Source organism: Mrakia frigida (assembly GCF_051309035.1).
Source record: "Mrakia frigida strain ATCC 22029 unplaced genomic scaffold BDY24scaffold_4, whole genome shotgun sequence".
NCBI classification, from domain to species: Eukaryota; Fungi; Basidiomycota; class Tremellomycetes; order Cystofilobasidiales; family Mrakiaceae; genus Mrakia; species Mrakia frigida.
The window spans coordinates 331,542-357,865 of record NW_027481277.1 but is presented as its reverse complement, the minus strand read 5'-3'; the positions used below and the strand labels follow the sequence as shown (position 1 = coordinate 357,865).

The 26,324-nt window shown below is 54.1% G+C and overlaps 9 protein-coding genes across 9 annotated transcripts; 4 read left to right on the top strand and 5 right to left on the bottom strand.

The window, feature by feature from the left end:
• Nucleotides 1–299: 299 nt before the first annotated feature.
• On the bottom strand, nucleotides 300–2,595 carry BDY24DRAFT_201626 (uncharacterized protein). Its single transcript, XM_076636466.1, has 9 exons — nucleotides 2,229–2,595; nucleotides 2,078–2,150; nucleotides 1,635–2,000; nucleotides 1,350–1,546; nucleotides 1,258–1,281; nucleotides 1,082–1,188; nucleotides 735–992; nucleotides 591–657; nucleotides 300–485 (listed from the first exon to the last, which is right to left on the bottom strand). The coding sequence occupies exons 1-9, from the start codon at nucleotides 2,322–2,324 to the stop codon at nucleotides 474–476; spliced, it is 1,200 nt and encodes a 399-aa protein (XP_076499867.1). The 5' UTR covers nucleotides 2,325–2,595; the 3' UTR covers nucleotides 300–473.
• A 1,758-nt stretch (nucleotides 2,596–4,353) lies between these two features.
• Nucleotides 4,354–6,948, bottom strand: BDY24DRAFT_412195 (uncharacterized protein; the record flags this gene model as incomplete). Its single annotated transcript, XM_076643028.1, has 9 exons — nucleotides 4,354–4,690; nucleotides 4,821–4,899; nucleotides 4,983–5,062; nucleotides 5,171–5,286; nucleotides 5,378–5,761; nucleotides 5,852–6,048; nucleotides 6,135–6,485; nucleotides 6,571–6,639; nucleotides 6,732–6,948. The coding sequence occupies 9 exons, from the start codon at nucleotides 6,946–6,948 to the stop codon at nucleotides 4,354–4,356; spliced, it is 1,830 nt and encodes a 609-aa protein (XP_076499866.1).
• Nucleotides 6,949–7,251: 303 nt separating this feature from the next.
• On the top strand, nucleotides 7,252–11,554 carry ACO2 (aconitate hydratase ACO2). Its single transcript, XM_076638850.1, has 20 exons — nucleotides 7,252–7,387; nucleotides 7,517–7,680; nucleotides 7,749–7,873; nucleotides 7,991–8,019; nucleotides 8,090–8,158; nucleotides 8,233–8,288; nucleotides 8,371–8,596; nucleotides 8,739–8,799; nucleotides 8,884–9,074; nucleotides 9,174–9,515; nucleotides 9,591–9,624; nucleotides 9,715–9,736; nucleotides 9,811–9,848; nucleotides 9,930–9,964; nucleotides 10,042–10,165; nucleotides 10,248–10,419; nucleotides 10,518–10,594; nucleotides 10,670–10,800; nucleotides 10,877–10,987; nucleotides 11,060–11,554. Exons 1-20 carry the CDS (start codon nucleotides 7,283–7,285, stop codon nucleotides 11,333–11,335), a joined length of 2,388 nt encoding a protein of 795 aa, XP_076499865.1. The 5' UTR covers nucleotides 7,252–7,282; the 3' UTR covers nucleotides 11,336–11,554.
• A 23-nt stretch (nucleotides 11,555–11,577) lies between these two features.
• On the bottom strand, nucleotides 11,578–12,628 carry BDY24DRAFT_438531 (uncharacterized protein; the record flags this gene model as incomplete). The annotated part of the gene is made up of 6 exons (XM_076644370.1): nucleotides 11,578–11,881; nucleotides 11,946–11,974; nucleotides 12,090–12,107; nucleotides 12,184–12,302; nucleotides 12,409–12,476; nucleotides 12,585–12,628. 6 exons carry the CDS (start codon nucleotides 12,626–12,628, stop codon nucleotides 11,578–11,580), a joined length of 582 nt encoding a protein of 193 aa, XP_076499864.1.
• Nucleotides 12,629–13,061: 433 nt separating this feature from the next.
• On the top strand, nucleotides 13,062–15,556 carry BDY24DRAFT_377959 (J-domain-containing protein). Its single transcript, XM_076638849.1, has 6 exons — nucleotides 13,062–13,821; nucleotides 13,881–14,295; nucleotides 14,385–14,482; nucleotides 14,555–14,621; nucleotides 14,712–14,944; nucleotides 15,040–15,556. The coding sequence occupies exons 1-6, from the start codon at nucleotides 13,292–13,294 to the stop codon at nucleotides 15,329–15,331; spliced, it is 1,635 nt and encodes a 544-aa protein (XP_076499863.1). The 5' UTR covers nucleotides 13,062–13,291; the 3' UTR covers nucleotides 15,332–15,556.
• A 1,022-nt stretch (nucleotides 15,557–16,578) lies between these two features.
• BDY24DRAFT_358262 (uncharacterized protein) lies at nucleotides 16,579–17,366 on the top strand. Its single transcript, XM_076637830.1, has 4 exons — nucleotides 16,579–16,855; nucleotides 16,926–16,992; nucleotides 17,068–17,160; nucleotides 17,256–17,366. Exons 1-4 carry the CDS (start codon nucleotides 16,632–16,634, stop codon nucleotides 17,301–17,303), a joined length of 432 nt encoding a protein of 143 aa, XP_076499862.1. The 5' UTR covers nucleotides 16,579–16,631; the 3' UTR covers nucleotides 17,304–17,366.
• A 234-nt stretch (nucleotides 17,367–17,600) lies between these two features.
• On the bottom strand, nucleotides 17,601–22,682 carry TFC4 (transcription factor TFIIIC subunit TFC4). Its single transcript, XM_076638848.1, has 18 exons — nucleotides 22,491–22,682; nucleotides 22,239–22,416; nucleotides 21,974–22,133; nucleotides 21,575–21,849; nucleotides 21,325–21,448; nucleotides 20,747–21,229; nucleotides 20,449–20,583; nucleotides 20,273–20,357; nucleotides 20,055–20,171; nucleotides 19,612–19,952; nucleotides 19,360–19,525; nucleotides 19,194–19,285; nucleotides 19,001–19,124; nucleotides 18,371–18,919; nucleotides 18,176–18,300; nucleotides 17,998–18,094; nucleotides 17,846–17,925; nucleotides 17,601–17,769 (listed from the first exon to the last, which is right to left on the bottom strand). Exons 1-18 carry the CDS (start codon nucleotides 22,648–22,650, stop codon nucleotides 17,662–17,664), a joined length of 3,399 nt encoding a protein of 1,132 aa, XP_076499861.1. The 5' UTR covers nucleotides 22,651–22,682; the 3' UTR covers nucleotides 17,601–17,661.
• On the top strand, nucleotides 22,661–24,508 carry ISY1 (Isy1p). Its single transcript, XM_076638847.1, has 7 exons — nucleotides 22,661–22,788; nucleotides 22,857–22,879; nucleotides 22,968–23,140; nucleotides 23,286–23,457; nucleotides 23,545–23,600; nucleotides 23,687–23,821; nucleotides 24,008–24,508. The coding sequence occupies exons 1-7, from the start codon at nucleotides 22,669–22,671 to the stop codon at nucleotides 24,433–24,435; spliced, it is 1,107 nt and encodes a 368-aa protein (XP_076499860.1). The 5' UTR covers nucleotides 22,661–22,668; the 3' UTR covers nucleotides 24,436–24,508.
• A 367-nt stretch (nucleotides 24,509–24,875) lies between these two features.
• Nucleotides 24,876–26,240, bottom strand: BDY24DRAFT_438526 (uncharacterized protein). The gene has a single exon (XM_076644369.1). It carries the CDS (start codon nucleotides 26,003–26,005, stop codon nucleotides 24,956–24,958), a length of 1,050 nt encoding a protein of 349 aa, XP_076499859.1. The 5' UTR covers nucleotides 26,006–26,240; the 3' UTR covers nucleotides 24,876–24,955.
• Between the last annotated feature and the right edge of the window lie 84 nt (nucleotides 26,241–26,324).

Genomic DNA, 26,324 nt, shown 5'->3' with positions numbered 1-26,324 from the left:
CCGAGCTCGACGCTCATCCTTTCCTTCCTTCCCCTCTCTTCGACAGCATCCTCGAGTCCGGCAGCTTTGAACAAGCTTGATCTATCTTTCCTTGCATCTTCCTCTTTTGGGTTTTCGTCTTTCATCTCTCAGTACCTACGTCTCGTTTGATTTTCGTTCACTTCCTTTCATTTATATCTCTCCCTTCTGGCTAGGTGCCACCTCTTCTTCTCGTTTCTTTCGCATCAACAACTTCATCTACTCTTTCGTCAACCTCACTTGCATCTTCTCTCTCTCTCATCCTTACGTTTCTTTATCTCTTCGTCCTTCGTCTTTCTCAGGTTCTCAGCTCGCTCGATCCATGATGTTCTCACGAATAGCGAGTTCCGGTCGCATCTCTCTGCCCCTTTCGACTCGAAAGTTATACTTTCGTGAAATCCGAATTGATCGTTGGAAGGAGAATGAAACATCGTGGAGCCGGCGAGAAGAGCGTGTCAGAAGTCGTCCTGGAGCGAGCCAAGACGCGTCGAGCGAGAGAGGGAAGAAGAGCAGGCAAAAGCGAGGTCAGTCAAAGCGATGGCGCCGAGAAGATCAAGAGATAGAGTAATCACCTCGTCGAAGAGGAGTTCCAATTGGGTAGATCCTCGGGTGGGAGTCGACGTGTCTCCGAGCCAGAGTCTATTCGAGCAAGAGGTATGTAGGCGTCAGCTTGAAGGCCAAGTCGTTCAATCGTCGTCGAAGCAAGCAGTACTCACTTTCTGCCAAACAAGATCCGCCCATACATCAGCCCATATTCTCTACCGTGAGACTTGATAATCGCCTCGAGAGCAGCGGCCTTCTTTTCTCCGTAGGTGGCACCGTCGTCGTCTCCTTCGTCGACCTCGTCCTCGTCGGATTCCTCAAAGTAATCGTAGAGCTGCCCGTCCTCGTTGGTAGGGATCGATGAGCTGTAGTCTCCTCTGTCTCCCTCAACAAACTGCTCGAGAAGATCGGTCTGGACCGGGAACCACATCCTGTTTGACGAGAAAGGAGGAAAGGAGAAAGAATGGTGAGAGTTTGTCGGAGACGCGACGACTCCCAATCGAAAAAAGAGCGGACTCACTCGTCCCACCACGCCGCGAAGATGTCCCAGATGACTACTCCCTCACTGTTAGAGAGATGAAGAGTGTGGTACTCGTCGGCAACGTCCTTCATGGTGATGTCGAGCGACTGTGAGACGAGAGCCAGGAGAACGGGTCAAAGAAAGGGATCGAAGGGAAAGAACAAGACGGTACGAACCGAGACAGGAGGCCAAGTGAGGAGCTGTGGGAAAAGAACGAGAGAATGAGTACCTGTATTTGGATGAACAAAGGATACAGATGGGAACTCACGAGACTCGTGGCATCTGGATAGTCGTACGCCGACCACCAATCTCCTCGAACGGTCTTCAAAGCAACGTCGACGTTGTTGTAATGCATAAGGCGCATGGAAGAGAGAGCAGGGTTGACTTGAAGCTTGATGTTCTTCTTCTTGACCTGTTCCTTGTTGAGCACTTTGATCTCGGAAGCGGCGGAATCGAGGAGAAGACCTGCCGTTGAACGAAAGGAGGAGACGGGGAAACAACGAGCTCAATTCATTCGTCTCCGCTTCGCTGCTTCCAAAGGAATCGAGCTCACGGTTCCAGTGATTCCACTTGTACGATTTCTCCATCTGAGACCAGGAGACGAGGAGTGCGTCCTCACAAAGACCGTACTGGACGTAGCCCGCGATGCTCGTCGCCGTCTTCTCCCAATTCAAGCTGATCCCACAGATGTCCGTTATATCCGCAGGCTCTTGGCCGATTCCCGAGTGAAGGCATATCTGTTTCCATCTCTCCTCGATACGAGCTTCGTTCTGTCCGAAGAGGTAGGTTCGAACGGACCAGCTGAGCCTCGAGAGAGCGATGTGAGTCTGCATCGCTCGAGGACCGACGACGAAGGACTGGATGTGCTTGATGAGTTCGTAAGGAAAGGGGAGTCTTCGAAGAGGAGATCGGGGAAGAGCTGTAGGTACAAGAAAGCGAGTTAGAAAGAGGGTGGAGAAGAAGGCTTGATAAAGGGAAGGACGCAAGGGGACGAACCGTTCAGCCTCCTTCGTTCGATCTCCCTCTCAACCTTCTGAGCTTGAATAGTCTTCTTGAGAAACTCGAGATGCTGGAGTCCAAACCAAAGGGGGAATACAGAGTCAGAACAAAGTAGATCTGTGAGGAGAGAGGAGAGGAAAGGCCTTACCTCGTTCATGCTGTTCCCCCACAACGGGATGCGATGATCCTTCACTCCTCTTCTTTCGAGAGCTCGTTCAACATCTGGCGATAAAAAGAGCCTCATGAGAGACCTGATTATCCGATGGAGATATTCCAGTTCAAGGATCGGCCTCACCTTCTCGTTTGTACTCAGAAGGATCCATCGTAGGAAAGGAGTGAGAAGGGAAGGGAGGGGACGGGAGGAGTGAGCTCGGGAAGGCTGCAGAGAGGGGCTTGGAGAGAGAGAGATTCGGGTACGAAAATAATCCCAGGAAGGAGGAGAGTGCGAGGAAGTGGTCGACGAGCTCGAGAAAGGTGTAGATCGTCAAAGTGGGTTCGGAAGGAGAGTTGTGGATGGCGGGAAGAAAGAAAGGGAGGGGAGGGTCGAAAGGTGAGCTCGATCTTTCCCTTCTTCCCTCCTTAACGACCAGCATCTCCTTCTCCTCCTTCCAAACCTTCGACGATTCTCAACATGTCATCCACCTCTTCTCCCTTCCCTCCCATCCCTCTCGAAATCAAGAATCTCATCCTTCGATTCTGCGATCCCTCCACGCTCGCAAAGACGGCTCAAGTCTCGCTCGCCTTCCTCGAGCTCTCCTTCCCAATCCTTTACCAGGACGTTCACCTTCATGGACGCAACGCTTTGGAGCTCCTTTTCTCCAAGAGGGTGAGTCTAGATCCATCTCTTTGCATTCTTATGGTATAGCTTTGAAGTCTGACACCTCACTTTCACCAGACTCGAACTCCCTCCTTGATCTCCATCGCTGAGTCCCTTCCTCTCGCTCTCCCAAATCCGAGATCTCACGATCCACCTCCCTCACGACCCACATCGAACAACGAACAATGACGACTATTCGCTCGATCGAGGACACTCAAATGCTCCTCTCCGTCTGCACAACCTCAGCTTCATCGTCAAGAACGAACACCTCTTCTCCAACTTCGAAAGGCTTCAGACCACCTTCGTCTCACCCTTTGCCCACCTCTTCGACCCCCTCCACCTCTATCTTCACAGGGAGGACTTCGAGGACGAAGATTCCTCCTTGATCAGCGTTGTCAGCCTTGGAATGCCGGAGTGGCATCGTCTCAGCACCGTTACTCTTACCTCGATCTCCGTTGAGGTTGAGCTGAGTCGCACCGCGCGACTTTGGCCTTCTCTCTCCCTCGTCACGTAACATTGCGATCAAGAAGACGACTTTAACGTCTTTGTGGATGCCACGATTGACGATCTTCCGATGGGAGGGAAGGTCAAGGCAGTGCTGGTTGTAGGGACGGAGGAGGAGAAGGAGGAGGTGCTGCATCGACTCCCTTTATCGATGAGTACCCCGGCGGATCTGAAGAGTGCGCTTGAGCAGCTCAGGATAGAGGTGAAGCCATGAGAATGGTGAGCTTATTTCCCTCTTCTTCTTCTTGAATATCGAAGGAGGAATATCACGCTGATCCCTTCTTTGCTTTTGTCAGAACCGACGCGTCGACCTCCTCCCCTCCCCTTCGAATCGTCCTCCAACACCATGCTTTCCATCCTCCATATATCGTCTCTCCCCTTGTGTGAGCTCCTTTTATTCTCGCTTTATTCTTTCGAACCCGATCTGACTCTCTGTCCTTTGCTGCCTCGCCGATCAGACGTTTCCCTCGATTAACCAAGCGACAGCCCCGTCGCCTACGCCTACGCCCTCGCCCTCCTACGCATCGTCTTCGTCCTCGCCAGTCTATGTAGCTACTTTGTTATGCATGCTCCAGTTCGGCTTTTCGAATGACTTCGACGCGACGAGGCAGAGAGAACGAGGTCGGCTCCGAACGCGTCTCTCGAGAGCACTTCCCTCGGCCTCTTCGAACCTCGATTCCTTCTCGAGAGTTGGTTTCTTTAGATCACAAAGATGCGAGTCTAACTCGACTCGTATACAACCCCCTCTCCTCGCTCACTCCCTGTCCCCTTCCCGAACTTCTGGCGAGTTTGCATTGCCTAGGGTCACTTGCATTGCATATTCACCCTCGCATCTTCGCCAAACGTCAAAGACGGCACTAAATAGATAGAGGCCCATCTACGGATCTCCTACCCAGCTGAAAACCTAGCGTAGATCCCCCGTCGTCCAACGCGTCTCCCTCTCCTCCCGTCCTCAACTCCTCCCCAGCCCCTTAATCACCCTCCCCAATCCCCTCCTCACATTCTCAGCATCGAACCTCGCTCCTTTTTTCTTCTTCCCCTTCCTATCCTGCTCCGACGCTCCCTCACGTTCAACAGCAACGACCTTGATTCCCAAAGCCTCGATGGCCGACACGTCGACTTCAACGCGACCGTCGACGAGGTAGACGAGGTGGGTGATGACGTCTGTGGGTAGAAACTTCGGAGACGGCGGTGGTGCGAAAGAGGAAGGTGTAAGATGGGGAGCGGAGGGTGCGAAGGTGTGAGGTTGGGTTTGGGTTTGAGGGAGGAGAGGAGGCGGGGTGTCGTAGCTGGTTTGGAAAGAGAAGGAAGACGTAGGGTTAGACGTCAAGTCATCGAGCAGAGAGTCAGGGACCTGAAAAAAAAAGACGAAGCGTCCGAAAGGGTTTGGGGAGGGAAAAAACGTGAAGGAGAACGAACCGATTCAGCGTCCTGACGATCGCGTCGATGTAATCCAGAGCGGTGTACGACTTCGTTTCACGATCGTTCTCGGAGTTGACTGGAAAGAAGAGTGAGGGATTGAGAACGAAGTCAGCACCGAGATCGAGCTAGGAAGTAAGCGGTGAGAGAGCTGCGACTCACGAAGAAGCACCTTCGCTCGAAGAGTGTTGCTCTCAGCGATGGCTGAGCCGACACCTTGAAGAGCTAGACAGGGAACGATACTGTAAGGGGAACACGAAAATAATCGGTCAGTCGAAGAGGTGTAAGAGACAGGGGCGCTCCAAAGGCAAAGGACGCGACGCAGATCGAGCCCCGAAAAGCAAACTTACCTCGTCCACAAACTTCCACAGCTGTAGACCAACACCTCCTTGCTCTCCAGAGCGTTCAAGTACTCGGGACTCGCTAGCGGGTAGATCTCCGTTCCAACATAGTTGATGTAGAAGATCTGTCGAATCAAAACGAATCAGTCGACGCGTCAGTTTTCACTCGCCTGTCTTCTCCCTTCCACACGCAGCTACAGAAGATCAACAGCTCACCCTCTGTATCCGACTCTCCAACCCTCCACCCTCCTCCTCGTGCTCTCCTTCATCCGAGTCCCCACCAGCAGCTCTCGTCCGAGTAAACACCAAGTTCCCTCCCTTCGTCGCGGCTCCTCCTCCTCCTCCTTTCCCTCCTCCGCTGGACTGGGACGATCCCGAGCCTCCGCCGTTGGTAGGAGTGGCTTGTCCAGACGAAGAAGGACTCTCAATGCCGTCTTCCACGCGAAGGTAGCCGAAGCTGGGCGTGTGTTGGCGACGACGGATGGGAGGAGAGGGAGTGACAGGTCGAGCTGGCGGTTCTGGTTCGGCGGCGGATGGAGGAGGAGCGGCGACGACGGGATGAGAGATGTTACATTGGCCGAGGATAGTTTGGGAGTTGGCCTGAGAGCGGATAACGACGACGGAGTGAGGATCAGCAGTGAGAGGGAGGGGCGAGGAGAGAAACAAGGACGCGACGTGAAAAGGACGAACGAGTTCCGCGGCGATGGTAGCTGTGTGATTGGTGAGGATAGCAGGGATGACGGTAGATCGACCTTGGGTTTGGGTGATAGAGGAGAAGAGGAAGATGGCTGCTGGGAGAGAAAGGAAGAATCGTTGGGTGGAGGAGAGGAAGACGTTCCCGAGGGAACAGTTTCGGAAGGAGAAGCCTTTGTGGGCTCGTTGGAGGACTGAGAGACGAAGACGAGACCTTCTGGTCAGTGGAAAAGAGAGAAGAGCAAAAAGCGAGACCCAGACGAGCAGAAAACAGACTCACGTTCCGACTCAAAGAACACGAAGAACCGATGCAGCACCTCCCTCTTGTCCCCGTCGATTCCGTCCCAGAGCTCGCTCGTTCCTTCGACCACCTCCCTCCAGAGATCCTTGGCTTCCTTCTCGTCTACGTCCCAGGGGAAACGATGGGAGAGAAGACGAGTGACGGCAGCGAGAGCGGGAGGGCAGGACGGGGAGGTTGGCGAGGGAGCGAGACGGATCAGGCGAGATCGTATGTCTCCGATAGAGGGACCTCCTAGGCATCTGAGGATCTCGGATGAGCTTCCTCCGTCGTCGGATATTGGGAGAATGAAGGTCGTCGTCATGGGGGAGAAGGTTGAGCAGATGGCGTTTCCTGGGGAGAGGGAGAAGCGACGTGGAAGTCAGTTTGGATGTCGCTAGAAGTGACTGATCTGATGGGATGAGAGCGAAGAACTGACCTCCTGTACCTCCAGACAAACAGCAAACCGAGACATCTTCGATCTCCTTGTTCGTCCAGTCTTCCAGGTCTGAGAAAGAGAGGGAAGGAGAGGGAGAGATGGTGAGCTCGAGCTCGTCTGACCTCTCCTTCCCTGCCTTCAAGTGACCGTTCCAAGCTCACCTTCTCCTCCTACCTCCTCGCTAGCTAGATCTACCAGCTCCCTTCTTCCCTTCGTCGATGATTCTCCTCCCAGGTTGAGGTTTTCGAAGGATGGATTGAGGAGGACTGTCGGCGAGAGAGTGTCGTGAGCTTTGAACTCTCTGAACGGTTTCGGCTCGACGACCACAGGCTGGATCCTGAGCGATGGATGAGGAGGGTCGAATACGGAGGAGGACATTCGTCGCAGAGAGGGTGGAGGGTTCAGAGAGCTCATCGCGGTTGGGAGGAGGGAGGGAGGGAAGGAGAGGGCTGAGCTTCGACTGACTCGTAACCTTTCGCGTCCCTCCGTCTGTCTATTTTCTAACGACGCTCAAAATTTCGCTCATCTGAGAACTACCAGTCTCTTCTCTCTCTGAACCTGTTCGTTGAGGTCGAAAGGGAAATGGAAGATTCTCATTGGTCGGGTTTTCTCCGACTGACTCGAGCACGAACCCAGCTCAATTTCAGAATCAAGCTCGCCCCTTCCTTCCTTCTCCTTCAACGTCGACTCTCCCTCCCTTCCTTCCTCGTCCATGTCTTGCCAGATCCTGAGAGCTTCGCGCTCTTCCGCTTCTAGGAGGTCCTTCGCCACGGCTGCTTCTCCCTTCGGATCCCTCCCTCTCGGACAAAAGGACTGCGTTCGTCCAAACCTCCTCCTCGCTCTCTCCCTCCCCTTCCCGACTTCTTCCCTTCCTACCTATCCTCTCTCTTACTACAAGCTTCCGAAAAGCTGACCGCGTTGTACACATTCTTTACTTTTTGTACAGACCTCCATTACTCCTCCCTACCCTCACCTCCTCCGAACTCTCGACGCCGTCCGAAACAAACTCCCTCCAGGTCAGAAGCTCACCCTCGCTGAGAAGATCCTCTACTCGCATCTCCACGATGTAGAGAACGCTCCCGCTCCAGTTCGAGGACAGACCTACCTCAAGTGAGTACATCCTCTGTCTAGATTCGAGATCATCAAGCTCATCGTTTGCTCTTTGTTTGCTTTGCTAGGTTGAAGCCCGACCGAGTCGCGATGCAAGACGCTTCAGCCCAGATGGCTTTGCTTCAGTTCATGACCTGTGGTATGATCAAGACCGCCGTGCCTGCTTCGATTCATTGCGATCATCTTATCCAGGGTTAGTACGAGCTCTCGTTGAATGCAGGGTCGAAGGAGGGAGCTCTGCACACGAGCTCAAAGGAGGGAAGGAAGTGAACGAGCTGACCTTTTTCTTCTCCCTCCGTTCTTTCATTAGCTTTCGATGGAGCTGAGAGTGATCTTAAGGTTCGTCTCTTTTTTTCATAGTCTTCTGCACACTCCAAGCTCATCACCACTTGGCTTCGTTTTCCTACAGAGGTCTATCGTCACCAACAAGGAGGTCTTCGACTTCCTGGAGTCCGCCGCGAAGAAGTACGGAATCGAGGTGAGCTTCCTCTCGTTCTTCTTCCCTCCACCTTGAAGGTTCCCATCTGAGGATTCTACCCCTCTTCCCCACAGTTCTGGCGACCCGGATCCGGTATCATCCATCAGATCGTTCTCGAGAACTATGCTGCGTTCGTCTTCCATTTCCTCTCCTCCCTCCGCGTCGCACTTCAGCTCACCATTCCACCCTCCTCCTTTCTCTCTCGCGTGCAGTCCCGGACTCCTTATGCTCGGAACCGACTCCCACACTCCCAACGCTGGAGGACTCGGTATGCTCGCTATCGGAGTCGGAGGAGCCGACGCGGTCGACGCTCTCACCGACACTCCTTGGGAGCTCAAGGCTCCCAACGTCGTTGGAGTCAAGTTGACTGGACAGCTCAGTGGATGGGCTACCCCTAAGGATCTGATCTTGAACTTGGCTGGGAGGTTGACTGTCAGGGTCAGTTCGAGCTCGTTCAAACGGGGAGGGAGGAAGAAGTGGAGACGCGCTCGCCGAGCGGCAAGACGAACAGATCTGCAGCGAGTCGAAGCTGACAAGCTGACCTTTACTCGTGGTTTGATTTTGGTTGGACGTATAATAGGGAGGAACTGGTCGAATCATCGAGTACTTTGGACCTGGAGTAGAGTCTCAATCGTGCACTGGTGAGTTCGATCCCTCTTCCCGCTCTCCTCTCTCCTCTCTCCCGGCTCAAGCTCATCCTTCTTCGTCGACTCGTTTGTCCTCAGGTCTCGCCACCATCGCCAACATGGGAGCCGAAGTCGGAGCCACCACCTCGACCTTCCCTTACACCGCCAACATGCGATCCTACCTCAACGCGACCGGTCGAGCTGGAGTCGCCAAAGCCGCCGATGAAGCTGCTGCTAAGGGCTTCCTTGCTGCTGATGAGGGCGCTGAGTACGACGAGGTTATTGAGATTGTGAGTAACTCTTCGTTCACTTCAGACTGTGCGAGCTACGCTTGAAGTCGCGTCTCCTCGTCCTTCTCATCTGACCTTCTCTCCCCATCCCCTCCCCAGAACCTCTCCGACCTCGAACCCCACCTCAACGGTCCCTTCACTCCCGATCTCTCTACTCCTCTTTCCAAGTTCTCCTCCTTCATCCACGACAACAAGTGGTCGCCCGCTCTCACCGCCGGTCTCATCGGTTCGTGTACCAACTCGTCGTACGAGGACATGTCGAGGGTCGCTTCCATCGCCAAGCAGGCTAGGGACGCTGGATTGAAGGTCGTCGTGCCGTTCATGGTCACTCCTGGATCGGAGTTGATCAGGGCGACCGTCGAGAGGGATGGACTGCAGGAGGTGTTGGAGGACGTGGGAGCTCAGGTTCTGGCGAACGCTTGTGGACCTTGCATTGGACAAGTGAGTGGGATTTGGGATGGGAACAGGGTGGAGATGGAGCTGACGAAGTTGCGATTTTTATTGTGGGAATTTTAGTGGAAGCGAACTGAGAAGCAGGGAGAGGAGAATGGTGAGTCGATTTCGTTCTGATTCGACGCGACGCGTCTTTTCCCTCTCAGAGACAGCTGAAGCTGACCCCTCGGCGTTTCCCTCTTCGCAGCCATCCTCACCTCTTTCAACCGGTCCGTCTTCAGAGAGCTTCCATCACGTCCTCGAGCTCGATCTGACCCATCACTTTCGTCTTCTTCTTCCCCAGAAACTTCAAGGCTCGAAACGACGGAAACCTCAAGACCAGTGAGTGCGAATCTCTTCCCAGTTCACTGCAGTCTATTTTGGAGCTCCATCTGACTTCTTTCCTTCCCTCTTGCCTCTCAGTGAACTTCCTTGCGTCTCCCGAGCTCGTTACTGCTGTTCGACTCTTCGTCTCACCGTCCTCGTTTCTCCTTCCTTCAAAGCTGACCTTACTCTTCCTCCTCCCTTTCCACAGATGTCCTTCTCTGGAAGCCTCGACTTCAACCCCATGACCGACTCCCTCATCGACAAGAACGGAAACCCTTTCAAGTTCGACGCTCCCACTGGAACCAAGCTCCCTTCCGCCGGATTCACTCCTGGTTCGTTCTTTCCTCTCCTCTCCTCGCACCAAGATCTTCATCGCTGACCTCTTCTCTGCTTCGCTCTCTTTGACTCTCGCAGGAGACCTCCGATACAACCCTACCACCTCCCCTGAACCCAGTCCTGAAACTCCCATCGCCATCTCTCCCACTTCGGATCGACTCGAGGTCCTCGCTCCTTTCCCTTCGTTCTTCGCGGCTGGACCGGCTGAACTTCCCTCTATGAAGTGCTTGATGAGGGTTCGAGGAAAGTGGTAAGTAGCCTTTGGGCTTCTAAAAGGGCTTCTTGGTCGTTGGGAGACGCGTCGAGCTGACTTTCTTCTTTCTTCGTCTTTTCCTCTCCGTTGTGCAGCACCACCGATCACATCAGTGCCGCTGGACCCTGGCTGAAGTACAAGGGTCACCTCAGCAACATCTCTGAGAACCTTCGTGAGTTTCACTCTCCTCACAAGCTTCTTCGATTCGAGAAGCTGACTCTCGTTGCTTTCGACGCGTCCCGAAAAGTCATCACCGCCGTCAACGACGAGGGAGGAGAGGTCAATGTTGCTCGTGATTCGGAAGGACAGGATACCATTCCCAACATTGCCAAGCGATACAAGTCTCACGATCAGCCTTGGATGCTCGTTGTCGACGATGTGAGTTCGATTCGCCTTCGCCTTTCTCTCTTCGTTCCGCTGATCCGTGTCTCTTCCTTCCTCTTTGCTTCCCCAGAACTACGGAGAGGGATCCGCTCGAGAGCACGCTGCCCTGCAACCTAGGTTCTACGGAGGATGCCTCATCGTCGCTCGATCTTTCGCTCGAATTCACGAGACCAACTTGAAGGTTCGTTCCCTTCCCTCTCTCTTCCTCTTCGTCCTTCGTCCACTGACCTTCCCTTCCTTTCACGACCCACAGAAACAAGGAGTCCTCCCTCTCTGGTTCGCCGACAAGGCCGACTACCTCAAGATCTCTGCCGGAGACAACGTCGAGACCGTCGGAGTTGCTTCCCTCGTTCAAGGGGACGTCGACTCGGTGATCACCCTCCGAGTGACCAAGAAGGATTCGGGAGAGGTGATCGAGATACCTACCAAGCACACGATGAGCACGGATCAGATCCTGTGGTTGAAGAGCGGAAGTGCCCTGAATCTCGTGAAGGAGGTCAAGGCGAGGGAGGCGGAGGCGAGGGCTTAGAGAGTCGTTGGTTTCGTTTTCTTTTCTATAGTGGTTCCTTTTATATTTTGCATCGTATTGTTGTGCGCATTTTCTCTCAGAAGGTTGTAGCTTTGCGAGGAAAGAGAAGGACGCCAACAAGTCGAAACCCGACGCGTCGAGATCGAAAGAGCAAAGAGGGAAACCGGTATCGTCAAAAGTAAAGCTAGCCAGTGTTCGTAAAAGTCGTATATATCGTCCCCACTATCTCCTTCATCCCTCAGTCAGATGAGCGACTCCTGCACGTCTCCATGCTGGAAGTAGCTGCTGAACGCTCTTCGCCTCCTCCTCAGAATGGGATCCGCAGCGAAGGGGCTGTAGGGAGGAAGATCCTCTTCTTTGAAGGGACAAAGCGGGAGGTAGAGGTAAGGATGATGAGGAGTTTGGGAATGGGGGCTGGAATAGTCGAGGGTGTAAGGGGGAGCGGGAGGTTGGAAGGTGGGAGGCGAAGTCCCGACGCGTCGACTTGATCGAGGAGGGAAGACTTTGGAGGGCGGGAGAGAGAGTTGAGCTCGGATTTCGGCAATCCTGTAGTAGAGATAGGAGTCAGCTCAGGCGTAAGGCGAGGAGGAAGGCGAGAGTATGCGCTCACTGTCTAGCGAAGGAGGGAAGGGGAGGAGACTGAAGACGCGACCGAGGCCGAGAAGAGAACGACGCGACTTTGGTCAGCCCATCGCCGGATAAAAGAAGCGAGCGTGCAGCTTTTCGACATGCAAATCTGGTGAGATGCACGTACCTGCCTCCTAGACATAGCCTGTTGGAAGAGAGACCGAAAATTGTGAGCTTGGAGGTCAACGTAACGAGGCGAAAGGGAGAACGAACGAACGAACCTGCTCGAGGACGTGCAGCTTCTCTCCAACCTGGGAACTCGATAGACCCTTGTCCATTTTGGTTTGAAGGTAGCCTAGAATGACCTTCTTAGTGAAGGAGGGTTCCTCTTGAGCAGTTTCTGGGAGGAGAGACAGAAAGAACGAGGAGGAGGAAAGCGTATCAGCTTGTGAGCTTCGTTCTGCGTTTTTTGAAGACAGGACGGAGGAAGAGATTCATGGACTCACGAGAATCGAGAGCTTCAAGAACGCTGCAAAGGCTGGTCAGATTGTACCAGGAGAACATGTCGAAGAGTCTGCGTCGAAGAGGCTAGCGGCGGCGAGGAGTTGAAGGAGGGATGAGGCTGAGCTGGAGAAGGTCGTGGTTGAGGGGAAACGAAGAAACGAAGATTGGCCGAGCGCACGAGTTTCTGATACCTCCTCCGGCTCCGTCTCTCGCATGGAGCATGAGAAAAAAGAGGGGAGACGACGAGCTAGGAGATTGGGAAGCTGCTGACGGATCGAAGACTGTCAGCCCAGGTCGCCTATCGAAAGCCGTTATTCGAGATCTTCCAGCTGATCTCGAGTCTATTCTGAGATTCACAGTTGGGAAGGGAGAGATACGTTGACGAAAGAACGAGGAAGAGCGGCACAGTGACAGTGGAGAGAGGAGGAGGAGGGGAGGTGAGCTCGCTGCTACCTCGGAGGAGTTGACGAGAAACATTCGACGGTTTGAGCTGGTAGAAGTTGGGATGCTCCGAGCGATGAGCTCTGGACAGTTCTTGGTTCCAAGGACTCTACCGGAGAAAAAATGGGCGTCAGGAGAAGGAAGGGCGGAGGGAGGGTCGAGAGGGAAGGAGCGTCGAGCTCACCTTTCCTCTTCTTCTTGCCCTGCTCCAAACAGTCACGACCTAGAGCTACAGCTTTCGGAAAATCTTCCGTCTTCAATCAGCTACTTCCTTCTCTACACCTCCTCTCCCTAAATCTTCAAGAAAATCCCACTTGGGTTTCTTTTCGACGGACCTCCCTTCCGACTCGTCGAGCTCGCACTTTTCCCTCCCTCCCTCCCTCCTTCTTCCCTTTTTCTGGACTAGATCGGCCACCTCCTCCCTTCCTTCAACCTTGCGAACCCATGCTCAGCACTTCACTCTATCGACCGCACCTCTCTCTTCAAACTCGCTCTCTCTTCAACCTCTCCAGAGCAGCAACTTCGTCTTCATCGGAAGCTCAACCTCCACTTTCTTCCCCTCCTCCTCCTCCTCCTTCAGCCCCCTCTCCCTCTCCCTCTCCCTCCTCGTCCTCCTCAGCAGCAGCCCACCTCTTCGCTCTCGCAGAGGAGGAAGAACGAACACCTCCTCCTCCTCCCTCTCGACTTCCTCCTTCGATCTTGAATCCAACAGAGCGCCCATGGGACGGAGACGAACCTCTCGAGCAGACGGTCAAGAGGATGATTTCAGACAGCCACAAACCTATACGAAGCGGCAAGATCAGATCTGCTGAGGAGAAGCTGAGGGACGAGATGAAGCAGAGGGAGGTGGTGGGAAGAATGGGATCTATACCAGACGTCGGGAAGAGTCTCGCGTCGCCTTCGAGTGGGATCAAGAGGAACACGAAGGTATGGGACGGCCATCTCGTCGGAGGAGATCCAAATCACCGACCCTGGTCAGTGAAGTTCCTAGAGATCGATAGAGAGACTATCCTGACCCTCCTTTTGTTTTCAGGCACTCTGAATATGTGGTTCCCAGCCACGACCGAGCTCTCATCAAGAGAGGAGTCCTTCTCAAACCTCCTCCCTCCCTCGCTACCTCTTCCTCTTCGTCCAAACCCGCTCACCTACCGGAGGATCCTTCAGCTCGAGCAGCTCTTCGTCGCTCCCAGAAACTCAAGGCAGGCCCTGTTCGATTGTCGAGTGCGAGAGAGGGAGCGTTGGACTACGAGTTTGGAGGGAGGAAGAACAAGTCGGCTTGGTTGGAGGACGACGGAGAGGATCACTTGAAGAGGAACTCGGAGAAGGGCATGGGGAAGGAGGAGGAGGGTCACGGAGAGGAGGGCGGGAAGCTCTTGGAGGTGCGAATGGGAGCCGGTGATGAGGATCTAGGAGCTGGGTGGGGAAGTTTGGTTGAGCTGAGGATTGAGGTTCGTTCGCGCGCGTCGTCTTCCCTTCTCACAACTGTTCGTCTTGGACGAACCGACGCTGACCCGAGCTACTTCTTTCTTCGATTTAGAGAGCCAGAGCTCAAGGTCAGTTCAAGAACCTCTCCGGTGCTGGGAAACCTCTCGAGGAAAAGGCAGACGCTGTCAATCCCTTTCTCGATCGAACCGAGTGAGGCCCTTCTCTTTCTCTTCGACGCGTCTCTGTGCTGACAATCTGGCTCCTTCGGTTCCTTCCTCTCAGGTTCTTGATGAATCGAGTCATTCAACGGAACGATGCCTTGCCCGCTTGGATTCAGTATCAGCAAGAGGTTCGTTCGCTCTTCTCGTCATCGCTCGTCTCCGTTCGTTCTGACGCGTCTCTTTCACCCTCCCTGCTTGTTGCCTTCCTTTCTTTTCAGCATACCGCCTCTCTCGACCATCTTCGGAAAACCCTCGTCCAAACCCTTCATCGACTCCTCCTCCTCCATCCCTCCCTCAGCCTCGTTTCAAGCGTCGAAGACATCGCTGTTCTTCGAGTGAGAGATCTCGATTCCGGAGCCGTCGAGCGGAAACTCTTCGAAGGTCTCGTCGAGGAAGCGAACAGGCTCGTCCGGCGAGCGAACGGAATCAGTCCAGCTCCGGCACGAAGAAGGTGAGTCTTCTTTCTCCTCGTCGATTTCGAGCTTCTGAGTTCCGCCAGGCCGGTAACTTCAAATCCCTCCTTCACCATCGCCTTCCCTCTCGCAGCATCACCACGCTCGACATCGAACTCTCCCGCGCTTACCCCCTCGCCGCTGCTCAGGTCCACAAATCCCTTCACGCTCCTCCCGTCCTCGGTCTCACAGATGAAGAGCTGAGGAGGAAGATGAGGGCGAAGCCAGACCCAGCGATCTGGAGCATCGCTTGGCCGAAGAGATGGGTGGTCTGGTGGGCTTGGTTGAAGGGGCTGTTGGCGTTTGGGAGGAGGAGAGGAGGAGCAGGAGCGCCGGTTCGAGCTGTCGAGGCAACGAAGACGACGAGGGAGGAGTTGGGAGGTTGATCTAGGACAGTTTGACCTCATTTGCAGAGCTTGTCGAGATATCTAGAGAAGGGCAATAGTTCCTGGGGACCAACTCAAGTTCCAGTTGAGAGGGAAAGAGGGAGTCGCTTTGAGGGAGAAGGAGATGGGAGGAAAGAGAAGGAGGGACCGTCGTTGCTCGATTGATGCTGGCAGGAAATTGAGACACAAGCGCTCCATGAGATACAAAGAGGTACGATTCGTGAGATACAAAGGGTACGAGCGAAAGACTAGATCGCTGAAAGAGAAGACAGAGAAAGGAGAGAGAGAGAGAGAGAGAGAGAGAGAGAGAGAGAGAGAGAGAGAGAGAGAGGGAGAGAGAGAGAGGGAAGAAAAATAGGAGACGCGAAACGGCAGCTTTTAAAGGGGATTGTAGAGGAAGAAGAGGGGGAAGATGAAGTCTGAGGGTTGGTGGATGTTGAAGAGAGAAAGGAGGGAGGGAGGAGGAACGAGTCGCACTTTCGAAGGTCAAACGGAAGATCGCAAGAGAGCGAGGTCGTCTAGGGTTGAAAAAAAGTGCTGGAGAAAAAGAAAACTCGAGTGGCTTCTCAATCATAGTGGCAAAACTGAGGATCAACTTTTCTGTTGGACGGAGAAAAAGCGAGCGAAACTGCGTCCTCAGCTTTGAGATCTTAGATCTCAGCAGCCGCGATCGTTTCTCCTTCTTCCACATCCACATCCACCCACAAAATACTACCAGCTCCTTTTCTAGCAGGAGCCTTCGCTTAAGTCTGCCCCCAGTCAGTCAGTTTCCAACTTCCCAGTCTCCACAGGATGTGGGCGAGAGAGCAAAAGGCTGAAAATGAAAGAAGGAGGGAGAGGCTGACCTCTCGCTTGGTTTCTTGGTTATTTCTTCCCTCCTCCAGTCCATCCTTAACCTCCACCCCCAACCCCAACGATGAACGGTCAAATCCGTACAGCCCAGGCTGCCAAAACTCGTCCCCCGAGGCGTTCGAGCTGGTCCTCTTCACCTTCTGATCGGTCCGCTCTCCAACCTCGCGGAAGAGGCCGACCCAGGGTTGCTGCTGGACTCAGAGTGGATAAGAGGGCGAGGAGAGTGGTAGGATCATCGAAGAGGGTAGAGGAGGAAGGAGCAGAGTGGGGTTCAACCCGACCTACCCAACTCTCCCCGTCAACCTCAACTCAAACTCAGTCCTCCTCACGCCCCTCCAGCTCCTACCAACGCTCTCCCGCTCTCGAACCCTCCCAACCCTCCTCCTCTCGGCTTCCCTCTCTTCCACCTCCTTCTACCGACATTACCTACTCCGAGGGCGTCTGCTTGATGCTGGATCTTCCTCGAATCCGAAGGAGGTCGACGGGAGACGGAGTTTACGCCAATGAAGACGTCAAGAAGGATGCTGCTGTCGTTGAGTATACGGGGGAACGTATCAGTGAAGAGGAGAGGGACAAGAGGGAAAGTCAGTGTTCAGCACTTGGGCAACCCTTCTATTCGGTGACGATGGGTGACGGGACGGTCGTGGATGCGACCTATTTCGGCAACATCGCGTGAGTCGCTCTCTCTCTCTCTTTCTCTCCGGAGAGAAAGCTAACATTGAATTCTTTCTATTCTGCTCAGACGTTGGGTGAAACATGGATGTGATCCGAACGTGAGTGTGGAGGAGATGGAAGGGAGGAACGGGGAGGTGAGTTTTGGCTCGGACGTCTTTCTCCCTTTGCTTCTTCTCAACTAATCCCTTTGCGACCGATTTGTTGATCAGTTCGGAGTCGTCTTGTTCGCCCTTCGTGACATCTCCTCAGGAGAGGAACTGTTGTGGGATTATTCGGTGCCGGAGGAAGAGGGACGCGTCAGAGTTCGTCCTTCTTTGTTTTTCATCCTCTCTCTCTCTCCGACTCGTCTCGTTTCGAGGAATCGGACAAAACTGACCGGTTCATCTCTTTTCTCCAGACCGTCTGTACCTGTGGTTCGGAGAAGTGCAGGGGCTACATCGACTAGGGCAGCGGCTTGGAGACGAAGAGAGGGAGAGCCGATTGATGAGGCATGGTGTTTACTTTGCAGCTGGCAAGCCGAAGAGAGGCAGAAAACTTTAGAAACTCTTCTGAACCGAGATCGGATGCGAAAGAGGAGCATACAGCCTGAGATACGGGGTAAATGCGTCTTGCTTCTCAGAGAGGGAGACGCGTCGCGTCTCAAAACGCACGCCCTGGTTGACCTGTAGCACCCGTCAATATGAGAAACAGGAGCTGGCGACCAGAGCTATTCGATACACTCTCGCTTCTGCAGGTACCCTGAGAAGAGAGATGTCGTAAATCGTGAAAAGAAAGAACCGAAAAACGAAACAAAGAGAGCAAGCTCAAATCGACAACCACTTCCTGCCGACGTCCCTCGCTGCGTGAGGCGATCCGCAAGTTCCGTAGATGAGACAGAGGTTGTAGGCTGTTTCTCGAGCTAGAGATTTGGGCTGAGAGAAGGAGATAACGGGACGGGGAGTCAGTTTGAGTCTCAAAGAGGAGGGAGAAAGAAGGAGGGAAACGAACGTCGTCTTTCCAAGCGTTGCCCGTCTTCTCTGCCCTCGCAAGGACCCTCTTGAAGTGGTTGATGGCGAGGTAGTAGAGACCTGAGAGTGAGAGAAGGGCCAGTAAGGCTCAGCATCTGTCCGAGGGCAGAGAAAAGACGCGTCGCGACTCACCCATTCGATGGAACATGGTTCCGAAGTTGTACTCGACCTCGTCGGCGTCTTCTCCCTCAGGATGGAGTTTCCTGTACCTGTCGAGGAAGGTCATGCCCTGTACAAGAGCGAGGAGAGAAGAGAACATGAGCTGGAAGCTTGAGAGGACGAGTCGAAGGAGAGAGACGAGACGACGAACAGTGACGACGCAGTAGTTTCGATTATCGCACTGTCTCTGGAAGGCTCGACCGACGTAGGCAATGGCGAGGAGGAGGCAGACGAGAGGGTCGACGGGGTTCATGTCGTGAGCTCGAAGAAGGTAGTCTGAGGGAAGGAACAGGAGATCGGGTCAGCGAAAGCATCGAGACGAGCAGAGAACCGAAGTTGCACTCACAAATCCCACTTTGGAAACTTCGTCCCAAGCACATGATGGCTCCGAAGTAAGCAGTAAGGACTGGACTGGTCTTCGTTGGCACAACAGGCTTCTCTCCGAACCTTCCTTCCCCTCCTCCGACTCCTCCTCCTCCAGCACCTCCCCCACCCGCTCCTCCTCCCTCGTTCTCGTCGTCGTAATCCTCCTCATCGTCGTCATCATCGTCGTCGATCTGAACTTTCCTCGTCTTCCCCTTCCCCTTCACCGGCGGAGGCGCCTTCTTCTTCCCCTTCGACTGCCCTCCCTTCCTCTTCTGAGGAGCCGCCCACCTGCCCGAAATGGGATGGAAGATGACGTCCTGATCTCCTGCAGCGGCTGACTCCCAGACTCGGATATCCCTAGCGAGAGACTTCTGGAGGTTGACGTTGACGAGAGCTTCGGCTGCCTTGAGACCCGATCCGACGGAGGAGACGAGGATATGAAGAGCGAGGTTGGAGAATTGCTTGATGTGGACGATGCGACGAGCGAGTTCGGCGATTCGTTGAGTGTCGTTGGTGGCCATGAGACAAGCTTTGAGGGAGAGGAAGAGAGAGGGAGAAGGTCAGTTGGGAGAGAGAGAGGAGGAAAGAAAGAAGACGAGCGACGACTCACCCAATCCAGTCAATCGAAGAGCTTGTTGTCGCTCGACCTGACGGAAGACGTTGGCGTAGAGGAGATGATCGGACACCTCGTAAGCGTGTTCTGGATCGTCGTACTTGGCGAGAAGACAGCAGTACTGCGAGAGGAAAGGAAGGGAGGTTCAGTTCGAGGTTGAAGAAGAAGGCTTCGTTCCAACGCGACTGACCTTGATCGCCATCTCGAACCACCTCTCGACGGGGACACCTCGAAGACTGGTGGCTTCAGGTTGGGTATCCTCGACAGCGATAGCGTCTCCCTCTGAAGAAAAAATGGAAGGAGAGACGTGAGCGAAAAGGAGAGAGACAGAAGGGACGAGGGAATCGAAGACTGACCCATATCTCGTTGAAGTCGCTCCGAGAAGCCTTCCGCCTCAGCTTCAGCTTCAGCCTCAACCTCCTCAGCTTCCTCCTGTTCCTTCTCCTCGGCCGTCTTCTTCGACGAAGCGTTCCATCCCTTCTTCCTCCCTCGGTTGCTCTTGATTCCGGTGAAGGGCTTGTTCTGTGGATTACCGAGCGAAATATATATAAAAAAAAAGGAGTCAGAATCGTTGAGTCGGTTAGAAAGGAATGAAGAATGAGACTGACTCGATCCTGAGGGAACAGCGTCTTCGTCTCCCTGAACTGCTCGATCAACGGCCCAGCAATCTCCAACCACTCCATCACCGTCCCTCCGTCCTCCTCCCAATCCCCATGATCCTCACCACCATCCATCACTCCGTCCAGAACGTCCAGCCTAGCGAATCCCAGCTCGACCTTGCGGATGTTGTTGGCTTCGATCTGATCTCGGTTGAGACGAGCTTGTTTTTCTGATCCGACTCGAGGACCTCGGTTGAGGATGGATCCGGTAGCGTCGACGTTGAGGGTGTGTTCTGTTACTCGACGTTTTCGACCTCGAGTGACGGGGAGGAGGCGTCGGATTTCGAGGACTGGAGGGAGGAAGAAGGAGAAGGAGTCAAGTTCGACGCGTCGGTATGAGAGGAGAAGAGACGAGAAAGAACGGTAGAGGAGCTAGCGGAAGGGACACTTACCTTCATTGACGAGATCTAAAGCTTCCTGACGTTGACCGAGCTGTTCGTAAACGTAGGCAGTCTTCATCCTGACTTTAAGCGAAGCAGGATCGTTCTCATTCTCGAAGGACGCGATGACTGAAAGAAGGAGATCAGAAGCAGAGCGCGAAGCGTCAGAAACTCTCCTGCGAAGGAACATATGGTCATCAAGCCGTTGAAAAGAACCTCAAACAACTCACCGAACAGATACGACTCTCTCGCTCCTTCGAAGTCCTCGTTCGCTCGAAGACAATCACCTCGACCTTCGACGTGTTTGGGAAGACTCTGCGAGACAAGGACGAAGCGAAGGAAAAAGAAATCAGAAGACGGTTGAGCGAGCAAGAAGGTTGAGAGTGAGAAGAGGGAAAGGGCGAACGGTGATCTCGGAAAGCGGTTCGAAAAACTCGAGAGCGTCGTCGAACATCGATTTGGCGAGGTAAGCTTCTCCAATCTCTCCCCAAAGGACTTGGTAGACGGTGGGATCAAGCCTCTTGATGATGTCGAAGTGGATCTGTTTCGAACGATACGTGAGGACGCAATGCAAAGAGAAGAGAGAAATGATTAAAAAGTCAGCTCGACGCGTCTCTCGTCTTTTTACTCTCCTCGCCCACCCTCCTCCTCCTTCGAAGGCTTGAAGCACAAGCTCGTCCAAAGTTCAAAGGAATCGCACTCACCCTAGCCTCATCCACATCCCCCAGATTCAACCTCGCCAACCCCAACCGATGCCTCAGATTCACATCCAGCTCGTACCCCTCCGCCTCCCTCCCTTCCCCTCCACTCGTCCCAGCACCCCTCTTCACTCCCTCCTCATCAAACTCCCTATCATCCCCAACCTTCTCCCACCTCGTCTCCTTCAACCTCCCACCCAACCACCTCACAGCCTTCTTGCATTCCATGATCGCCTTCCCCCACTGCTCCGTCGCGATCAGGATGTCGAACAGCACGACCAGTAGAGAGATGGGGAAGAGGATGATCGGAGCAGGAGGTGGAGAGGAGACAGGGTCGGGGTAGAGTCGTTGTTGCTTGTGAAGAGCGGCGAGGATGAGACGTTGACCCAAGGGGAGGAGGTGAGCTTCGACGAAGGAGTTGGACATTTCGAGGATGATGGCGAGGTCGTTGGGAGTCTGTTTGAGGATGGTTTGGAAACCTTCGATGGCCTGATGAAGGAAGAAATCGAGGGGGAGGGGGAGGGTGAGTGGTGTTTCGAAGAGAGGAAGGAAGGAAAGAGGAGGAGAAGACGGTCGCGACTCACTTTGGCGTGTTGACCCGTCTCTCGAAGAAGGTAAGCGTGATCCCAGATGGCGTCGATATCGTCATGGTCGCAAGCGACGGCCTTCTTGTAGCAGTAGATGGCTTGATCCATAGCTCCAGCGGCTCTGAAGAAGGACCAACGAAGAAAACCGACGCGTCAGATCTCTCGTCGTCCCTCTTTCTTCCTTCTGCCTCCCTGCCTCCCCGCAACCCTCCAGCCGCCCATCCACTTGAAGAGAGACATTGCTCACCTCGACTTCGCTCCCAACTCCTTCCAAACCTCATTGCTAGGCCTCAAATGAGCAGCCATCATCTCGCACTGAAGAGCCTTCTCGACGTTCCCCAGCTCAGAATGGCACGTCGACAGCGTCGTCCAAGCGACGTGAACGGCAGGTTCCTGAGTGATGACTTCCTGGTAGGTCTCGATGGCTTTGACGTAGTCTTCCTGGACGTAGTACATGTTTCCTTGACCGAGGAGTTGTTGGATCGCTGGGTCGAGTTCGGGTTCACGACGGCGTCCGGTTCCCTAGCGATGCGAAACGAAGGAAGGGAAAGCAGATCAGTACTAGGAAGAAGACTGCGAGTAGGAGTAAGATGTGGATATGCCACGAAGAGGGGAGAGGAAAGAACGAAAGAGAGACTTGACTCACCGTTCCTCTCCTCCTCGACCTCCTCGCTGCTCCAGGGACAGGTCCGTTCATCCCCAAGGCATCCTCCGCTTCCGCTTCCTCGATGGACTGATCCCAGTTCTGGGTCAAGACTTCGCTCCCACTGAGGTTGGTTCCGGATCGAATGGATTTGACGAGGCGGCTGAGAACGAAAAGGAAAGGTGGTTGGTGAGCTCGAACGCTTCCTTCCTTCTTGTCTTCGATCCTTCCTCGAGTTTCTAGCAGTAAACAAGCATGGGTGACTCACTTGAACTGTCCCGACTCCAGATCATCCATCCCTTCCTCTCCTCCCTCTGCATCTTGAGGATCAGGAGCTCCTCTCGGTCTGGAAGGACCTGCTTCTCCCAATCGAGGACCTTGAGCTTCTCCTCGTTTAGGTCGTCGTTCGTCGTCGGATCCAAAGTATTCGGAACCAGAGTCGGGGTCTGTATACGAAGAGATAAAGATAAGAGGATCAGCTGGTCTATCAGTTCTTTTAGAAAAGATCTACCTGACTGACCTGAGTTGCGAGCCCACTCGTCGACGTCTTCATCGTCCTCGTCGTCTTGTTGATCTTGACCGAATCCCCATTGAGAAGGATCGTCGTCGTCCACTTCGGCTTCTTCGTGTTCGGAAGAATCATCGTCTTCCATGCGAGCCATCTTGCGTCGTGTTGACATTTTTGGTGTTCGTCGTGGATGGGAGCAAAAAGAGGGAAGAAGGAGGGGGAGGGCGAGCTCGACGATTTCAGGATTCAGTCTGGCGACCTCCCCTTTTGGATCCTAACCACATTCTATCCCTTCTTTCTCGCAACCATGGTACGTGATCTCTTCCACTCTCTCCTCGAGCACTCCAAGCTGACTCTGTAAAATCGTATCTTTCAAAGGCTCGTAATGAAGAGAAGTCCCAGTACGTCCCTTCGCTCCTTCTTGCCCTTCCTCTCCTTCTCCTTCCTTCCCGCTCGAGCTGACCTCCCGCTCCTTCCCTCCCTCTCCAGATCCATGCTGTTCCGATTCCGGGAAGCCCAAGCTGTCGAGCTTGGAGTATCTCGTGGGAAGGGAGATCGTCGTCCTCGTCTGGCGAGTACGTGTACGACTCTGAAGGATTGTGAACGATGGAGAGGAGAGATCCTCAGGGAGATCTCGAGAAAGGTCTCAAAGATTCAGGATGGTCAGTACCCTCGATTTCTCTTTATACTACACTCCTCTGGTGGACCATCGAGCTGTCTAGGATCATCTCTGGACTTCTAGAGGATCCAGGATGGCGACCGAACGAACCGAGCTGATCCCTCCTTCCCTCCTCCTCCCTTCTCCAGCTGGTTTGACCGACTATGAGATCCGAGATCTCAACGACGAGATCAACAAGCTCATGAGGGAAAAGATGCACTGGGAGAGGCAGATCGTCACTCTCGGAGGAGCCAACTACAAGAGGACCGGAGCCATGTTGGACGAGGATGGGAAGGAAGTGCCAGGGACGCGTGGATACAAGTGAGCTCTCCTTCTCCTTCCTCCCTTCCTTTCCTTCCCTTTTTTTTGAAGCTGACGCCCTCCTCTCTTCACTCGTTTGCTCTCTAGGTATTTCGGACGAGCTCGAGAACTGCCAGGTGTCAAAGAGATGTTTGCTAAGAAGAGTGAGTCCCCAAGAACGAGCTCGGAAGGGAGGGAGGGCTGAAACGAGCGACGAGCTGACCTTCGTTCTTCCTTTCGGATCTGGAAGGTCAAGGAGGAGACGAGGAGTCCGTTCGAGGAGAGATCTACAAGCGATACAGGAACCAAGGACCTGCTTACTACGGAGATATGGACGAGGTGGATGGAAGCGTGCTCGCTGATGATCGACAGTTGGAGGAGAAAGGTTCGTTCGAGCATCGTTTCTCTCGTCTCGTCTTTCGAGCTCTATCACCCATCTCAGACCCAGCCTCGCCTCTCGAGGATACACCCTGCATGCTATCTCTCGTCGAGTAGCTGCTTGATGCCTCCTCTGATCCCTCTCTCCCTTCCTTGAAGCTCACAAGCTGACCTCTCCCTCCTCCCAACCCAGACTGGCAAGCATCCTACACCCGTCTCTCTACCATCCTCTCCCTCTCTCCTTCAACTTCCCCATGCCCACCCTTCCCTCGTCCAGCACCTCCCGCTCCCACACCATCCACCACCGCTCCTTCCACCTCCACATCCACAAAACGAGACGCTCCCTCCGAATCCGAAGACGTCGACGTGTCCTCCACCGACGAACCCTCCTCCACCACCGCCAACAAAGCTCCCAAACTCTCCTCGTCTATCCCAACCGGTCCCAAGGCCGACCAGGGCCTGGTGAACGCCGGAACGAGCTCAGCAGAAGCGGTCGCGTTGGAAGCGTTGGGCGTGTTGAAGCAGGAGGATCTCAAGATGCCGACGATGTTGACCAAGGAGGAGATGGAGAAGGTGGTGCTGGATGCGAGGAAGAAGAAGTTGTTGGAGGAGTACCTTTAGACGGGAGGTTTTGTATGCTGGTGGTGGGAGGTGGGATGGAGAGAGAGAGAGAGAGAGAGAGAGAGAGAGAGAGGGTGGGAGGGGTCGAGTCGGGAAGGAGGAGAGGAGTAGGAAGCAGGAAGAGTTGTACGCTAGCTAAGTTTTGATTCGTATCCTTTTCGATCTAAAGAAAACAACTTTCGAGATGGATCGAGACGGACAGAGGGCAGGAAGACACAAAAGAGAGAGCTCTCGAGACGCGTTCGGAATCGAACTCTTTTTTTTCTCTCGCTCGTCCCGTCGAAGTTTCGGTAGATCATCGATGTACGAGAAAAAGATGCCTACGCTCAGTAGTCGTAGAGAGCTCAGCTTCGCAGTAGTGAGTCTCGTTTCGCTTTGGGTCTCAACTTCGTCTCTCTTCGCGTCTCGCTTCTGATCATCCGACTCGTCTCTTCCTTCCTCGCAGATTAACCCAAATACGTACGATATCTCTTCTTCTCTAAACGATACAGTAATCTAACCCAGCAAACATTTTAAGCATCTAACCCCTCCCCCAACCCAACCCTCCTCCTCCTTCCAGCTCAACCTCCCATCTCCTCTCCCTCCTCGCCCTCTCCATCTCGCCCACCTCCCACCATCTCCAAACGCCATTCAGCCTCCTCCCCACCTCCAGAATCATCCTGTACCCTCCGTATCCGTACGCCGTCACCGTCAACCCGAAAAGAACCCAAAACAAGGCCGTGTTGGCTGAGGAGTAGAAGGAGAAGCCGAAGGTTTGTTGGAGGACGCGACCGAGGGTGAAGAAGAGGTAGCCGAGGAGAGGGAGGGAGAGAGCGATGGGGATCAAGAGCGAAAGGAGAGAGAGGAGGGTGTGGTAGAGGGTTAGGACGAGTTTGAGAGGGAGCGAAGGGCGCGGAGGGGAGGGAGAGCGGAGGGACGGGGAGGGAGGGCGGGAGGAGGAGCGGGAGCGGGAGAGGAAGCGTTGGAGGAGGGTGGAGAAGCGGGTGATTGGAGGAGGAGGGGAGTCGATTGGTCGGAGATTCAGGTATGTAGGGAGGAGAGAGAGAAGATGTCGAGGATCCCAATCGTCGACCTTCTCAACCGAGCGAAGTTGAAGTGGTTGCGGGCTGAGTCGCGTCCTCGATTCTCGCGGCTCCTCCTCTGCCTCCTCCCTCGCAACCTCGAAGACGATCCGACCTTCTTCTGTCCTCTTCTTGCCTGGGCTTGGACTCGTTGGAGGAGTTAAGAAGGAGGTGCTCGAGGAGGCGATCTGTTTTACCGGCTCTCGACTTCCCTCACCGGCGCCGAGGTTATTGTCGTCGTCCCATCCCTTCTCATCTTCTAGCTCCTCCCAATCGACCTTTTCCTCCTCTCCATCCTCGTCCTCCTCCTCAAGCCAACCTCCTTGGTCTCGATCCAAGCTAGCTATCGAAGGGAGAGAAACGAGTGGCAGGACCTCGCTCTCCCTTGCGGGTGATCCTGACGAGGACGAAGAGGACGAAGAGGAGGAGGAGGAGGAGGGAGGAGGAGTAGGAGGAGCGGGTCCGCCGTTACCAGAGGGCGGCAGGAGGAAGGATTTCGATTTGGCCATATAAAAAGAGTTCAGTTCGGAAGGGAAGGTGGTGGTTGGAGGTTGAAGAGGAGTTCCGAGCTAAAAACGAGGGCAAACGAAAAAGAGGAGAAGAAAGAAAGGCAAGCTCGACTCGGGGGACCCTCCTTCGCAGTTTGGTTGATTGCACACTCCGGATCTTTGGAAAAGGACAAGAGGAAGTCGTGATCTTTTGGCCTGTGAGAGACGTTCTTGAAGGTGTAGGAAGGAAAAAGAGATGAAAGTTGAGCGTGAAAGAGGAAAGGGGGGGCGGGAAGGGGAAAGAAAGAAACGTTCGAAAGAGCTGAGCTCGCAGTTTCCA